This window comes from Cornus florida, unplaced genomic scaffold (assembly GCF_030987335.1).
Source record: "Cornus florida cultivar Cherokee Brave unplaced genomic scaffold, ASM3098733v1 CherokeeBrave_3.0.0_Hap2_Chr06, whole genome shotgun sequence".
Taxonomy (NCBI): domain Eukaryota; kingdom Viridiplantae; phylum Streptophyta; class Magnoliopsida; order Cornales; family Cornaceae; genus Cornus; species Cornus florida.
In genome coordinates, this window is record NW_026775576.1 from 73,551,454 (window position 1) to 73,556,773 (window position 5,320).

Here is a 5,320-nt window from a genome sequence, read left to right on the forward strand (position 1 = left end):
ATGGAATCCCTACAACGCCTCTTTTGATAGAAGTTCTGCTCTTCTAAAAGAGTAGCAAATATTAAGACACTCTCATTGTCCTCCTCATCGTCATAAAATTGAATTATTCTTCTTATATGGTTCCACATATCCATTGCCCTATTTAAAGATTTAATAGAAGCAAAACATTTAAGTTAATAAGCAAAACAATTAAATAATAAACAAAATATTTAAATAATAAACAAAGCATTTGAGTTAATAAGCTTAACATTTAAGTAATAAATAAAATATTTAAGTTAATAAGCAAAACATTTAACTTAATAAGAAAAACATTTAAATAATAGCAGTACAGTCATCCAAGAAATAAAAGTATTTAGTTATTACAGTCATCTAAATGTGAGATAGTAATAAGTTAAACAAACAACAAAACACAATCATCCATAAAGAAAGACTCAAACATTTAGTGCCCAACCAATTCTTATCTCCTCAGGAGAACTGAGAAAAAATTTCTGCCACTTCTCAGAATCATGTAACAACTTCGATACCTTAGCAAATTGGGCCATCTCAATTCCAGGTATTTTTTGTAAAAGGAGCATGCAGGCTTCAAACATTTCATCATCTTTATCCTTTTTAGAGGGAGAGAGAACTTCATCATCTCCTTTCTCACATGAAGATACACGAGTAGAAGTAGAAGGTGCTTTAATTGCTTTCTCTATTGCAGCTTCCATTCTCTCAGTTCTCCTCGCAGAATTCTCATCCATGCCTGACAAGAGTGCAGCCATACTGGGAGATAAACTATCTCTTTTGGCTTTCTTACTTTTACGTAAAGGTGGGGGACTGACATGACAACCCTCTTCCTCATCATCGTCATCATTGGGAGTGGGCAAAATGATTGTGGGGGGTGCTGTAGTGGAGGGGTGGGCATGCATTCCTGTTGCATATGTGTCCCCAAATATAGTCGACATCTTGTCAAAATGCTTATATCCATGTCTACGAAACTTATTTGTACCCTTAATAACCTACAAAATTTTGTTACAATATTAACCTCATAACAAATAATATACGATATTTTATTATTTATTTAGGACTAATAATTAAATTACTAACCTTGCTCAACCTGCCCCATCTCTCTTCCTCAACTATAACCATGCCCGTCTCATGGTTATATCCCACGCCAGTCTCCGATAACAATTTCTTAAACTCGATATAAATTGTCCTCAATTGGTTAAACTTATTCCGAAGTTGGGTTTTGTCAAATTTTATCCCTGTTTGAACCTTCATTTCTTTTACCATAGTAGTCCAACCTTTTGGATTAAATGTTGTGTCAGTACGATTGCCAGCCCTAACTTGTTCCTCCATAATATTACAGAATTTTTCAGTAAGTGAGTCATCCCATAACACTTTTCCATCTTTCGTAACTTCAGCCACCCCTTCTTCTTCAATTGTCAGATATTCACCACATTGTTCCACATTCTCAACATTGATATCCATCTAACAGATTAATAACAACACTATAATTAATAACAACAAAAATAATATATATTACTTCAATAACTCATACTATTACTTCAATAACTCAAAGCCATATAAGTTCAAGCATATCATGAGTTAAAAGTAATTCAATTGGGGATGGAACTTGAGAAAAATAGAAGAGAAAAATAGACCTCTAGCAGCAATTCAAGCATCTAATGAGTTAAAAGTAAAACAATTGGGGATGGAAATGTGAATTAGGGCACGAACCCTTGAATTGGACCAATTATATATATATATATATATATATATATATATATATATATATATATATATATATATTCCCTTTCGTTTACTTCAACATTTTATTACTCAGTTTTCAACATTATTTTCTTCGCAGCCAAATGGTAAAGAATTACTGTGAACAAATGGTGGTTCAAAAAGATGTTGACAGATGCAGTTCCACAAGTTGCGGCGAGAAAAGGGAATAGAATTGATACAGTGTACAATCAGTTCTAAGTTTGTAACTTAGAAGTTATAACGACCATTATATTCACTAGGCCATTTTTTGGGCTCTCTGGTCCTCTAGAGTGATGCAACATATAGGACCCACCTTTCCACTATCTCACCCATTAATCACTCAGTTAATTTTTATTTATTTATTATTATTATTATATATGTTAAAAAAAAAAAAAAAAACCCCACATGCACACTCACTTTCTTCCTATTTAAACTTCAATCCTCACTCCTTCTATTTTAAAAATCGAGAAAGTATTACTAAATTACGATACTGCCTCTCCTCTCTACCACCACTACATTTGTTAATTTTTCGTAATTCATACCACATTCAAGAAATTTGAACCAAGCTCAAACCAACCCGTGTGTCTATATATATATATTTCCCCCTCTTTTTAAGACAAATTTTTAATGCATAAGCAGTAAGATATATAATGAATGAAGATATGTAATAAAATAGGGTGAATATTGGGACATGATTTTAACCATCCAATAAGCCAAACAAGTGCACAACTACCACATTACCGATCATCCATTGACCCAAATGGCCCAGCATTATCACTCATTCTTTTCCAAATGGGAGGTTGGGAGTTTGAACCTCGGTGGAGGTAGTAGGATGTGTACATATTTGCTTAAAAAAAAAAAAAAAAAAAAAAGTCATTCATTGACCCAAGTCACAACGCTCCAGTAACATCAACCTGCATCACCACTATCTACCCAAAATCCAACACCACTCTTGTGCCACATCCAATTCAACTTAAAATCAACATATCTACCAAAATAAACACCATTAAAAACCTCCTCTTTTTTTTCTTTTTCCTTTTTGTTCCTTTTTCTTTTCTATTGCACTTTCTGGACTACTTATTATAGGATGATTTTTTAACTTTACAGAAAGGGAAACACTACAAACGTCAATGACACAATGTTGTTGTTGTTGTTTTTTATTTATACAAGTCTGTGTTGTTGTTACAAGAGATTACAGCTAAATTGCAGAATAAAACCTTCCACTCAAGTTGTGCAATGTACTAGACTTATGACTCTAAATTTTACCATTGTCCTGTCAAAATTATGCAAATTTATAAAAAGTTGTAAATGAACACAGAAGATGTGACCAGTATAATGAGAAAGATAAATTAATTAACATAAAATTACAGACACTGTGTTGTTTCTATCATTGTTAACAAGAGAACCTTCACAAAAATAGACTGGACGCAATACAAGTAGGCAAATTAGCCTTAGAAATTGAGAATCAACCATGTGGGTTGAATGAGGGCCTGTTTGGGAGATGTTTTGACGAAGTAAGAATACAGTAGTTTACTTTTCCTTACAGGGTCTAATTTAGTAGCCAGTTGTTGCAATTCAAGAATGTTTTATTTTTTAAGCATGTAGTTTCACCACAAACATATATAAGCAAGAAGGCACATTCCTTATAGCACAACTTCAATGTAATAGAAATTCATAAATTGCACTGCAATGATTCAGTAGGCCCAAGTTACCAATAATCTAGATGATGTCTTCAATGTTCTAATGCGCACTGCACAAATACTGCAATTTGCAGAGATTGGATGAAGTCAAACATATATTTCAATTCAATTAATTTTAACAACAAAACTTATCTGCCCAATACATACCTTCAGTCAACTTCTAATCCCTTGTGTTAACACAAACACATGTACAAACACATACAAATACAAACATACACACGCATTAGCATTATAAAAGTTGCTTTTGTAATAATAAAAAAATGGCCGACTCCCAGAAACTAAATTGAAGAACAAATCATGAAGCATATCTAATATAACAAGTCTAATAATTAGGAAATTCATCAATCATCATGCCAATGCTATTTCAGTGAAGTATTCAAGGAGTGAAACTAGGATTCTGAGAACTCGAAGGTACAATTTGTACCTAAGAAAAACAACAATCCACAACAAGTAACTACGAGTTTCAAATTTTTTTTTTCTTTCTCTTCTTTTTCCAGCGTTTTCTTACCAAACAAACGGAGATTAGGGTTTTGAAAAAAGAGATGGGGAAAATGAAATTACCAACGGCGCCACTAAGAGCACCACCGATTGCAACGCCTGCTGCAATTCGAGTTAGACAGCTATCCTTCGCCATACCTATTTTCTCTCACTAGACTCTCCTTCCCTCCCTCTTTCTCTCTCTACAGATTGGTGACTGAGGGTTTACTTGGGTTTTATTTGAGGTTTTAATGAAAAGGATCAATTGGTGGAAGCCGAAATAACACAAGAGGGGCAAGAACTGTTTCACAGAGGAAAATAAAATGGAGGAAAAGATAAAAACAAGAGAGAGAGGCATGCACCTGGTTAGAGATCGTCGAAGAGATCGGCCGAAAACAGCAGTGGAATCGTCCTTCTTAGTTGTTGCCCAGCCGTCGCCAAGAATCGCCTACAATCGCCAGACCAAACGAGCAAAGCAAACCCTAGATTGTTGCAACTTTTTGGTTTTATACGTGAAACAAGTGTTGCATCCGCTACAGTTAAATGCCCGTTTTTGCTTCTTCCGCTACAGTAATTCTTACCCCAAATAAAACCAAAACAACAAAAAACACCAATTTGGTGTTTCATATTTTGGGCCCAATTTTGAAAATGTTTTACAACTGTTTGAAACACAACAAGCCCAACCAAACATGTTTTGGGCTTAAAAGAGGTTACTGTAGCAAGTCTAAAACAAAACAAAACATCTCCCAAACAGGCCCTTTGTTTTAACATGAGTCTGTTATGCTCCTGATCCCTGTTCGTTTCCTTTACAAATTGTGCTGATTCATATATATATAAGCAAGGTACTGTTTTTAAATTATTATAATATATTTTACACGTGGAACGAGAACCCTTGTTTTAAGCAAGTTTGTTATCCTCCTGATCCCAATTCGTTTCCTTTACAAATTGTGCATGCCGAACGAGATACATAGATATATATGTGTAATTCTAATGTTCATTCTCTGGTTTGAGTGCGAGATTCACAATCTGTTTTGAAAATTCAATGATGATTCCATGTTATAAAAGGAATAAATACTTTATATATATATATATATATATATATATATATATATATATATATATAATTTGTTTCTTTATTAAGTCATGCACGCTGAACCCTAAATAAAATTAATAAATTTGATTGTAATAATCATACTGTGTACAATACAGAGAGATAATATTTAATTATTTCTTTAAATTATTTTATATATGTGAGGTAGTAATTTGATATATTATTTATTAAATTGTTCACTGACTTATTGATAGAAATCCTATATAATGGTGATAAAATTGCATAACCTCATGAGTGTGCTATACATATAATTTTAATGGAACTTTTAAAGATAAGGTCTTTC

The 5,320-nt window shown here is 33.2% G+C and overlaps 1 protein-coding gene across 1 annotated transcript; it reads right to left on the reverse strand.

Moving 5' to 3' along the window:
• Positions 1 to 431: 431 nt before the first annotated feature.
• On the reverse strand, positions 432 to 4,083 carry LOC132314334 (uncharacterized). Its single transcript, XM_059813210.1, has 3 exons — positions 3,958 to 4,083; positions 1,087 to 1,470; positions 432 to 998 (listed from the first exon to the last, which is right to left on the reverse strand). The coding sequence occupies exons 1-3, from the start codon at positions 4,081 to 4,083 to the stop codon at positions 432 to 434; spliced, it is 1,077 nt and encodes a 358-aa protein (XP_059669193.1).
• Between the last annotated feature and the right edge of the window lie 1,237 nt (positions 4,084 to 5,320).

Excerpts from the sequence above, each read along its gene's own strand:
- LOC132314334 (XM_059813210.1), bottom strand. The coding sequence starts at position 4,083 with ATGGCGAAGGATAGCTGTCTAACTCGAATTGCAGCAGGCGTTGCAATC. Across the intron at positions 1,471-3,957 it reads CCCTAATCTCCGTTTGTTTG|ATGGATATCAATGTTGAGAA; the intron begins GTAAGAAAACGC and ends TTAATCTGTTAG. Across the intron at positions 999-1,086 it reads GATGGGGCAGGTTGAGCAAG|GTTATTAAGGGTACAAATAA; the intron begins GTTAGTAATTTA and ends AAAATTTTGTAG.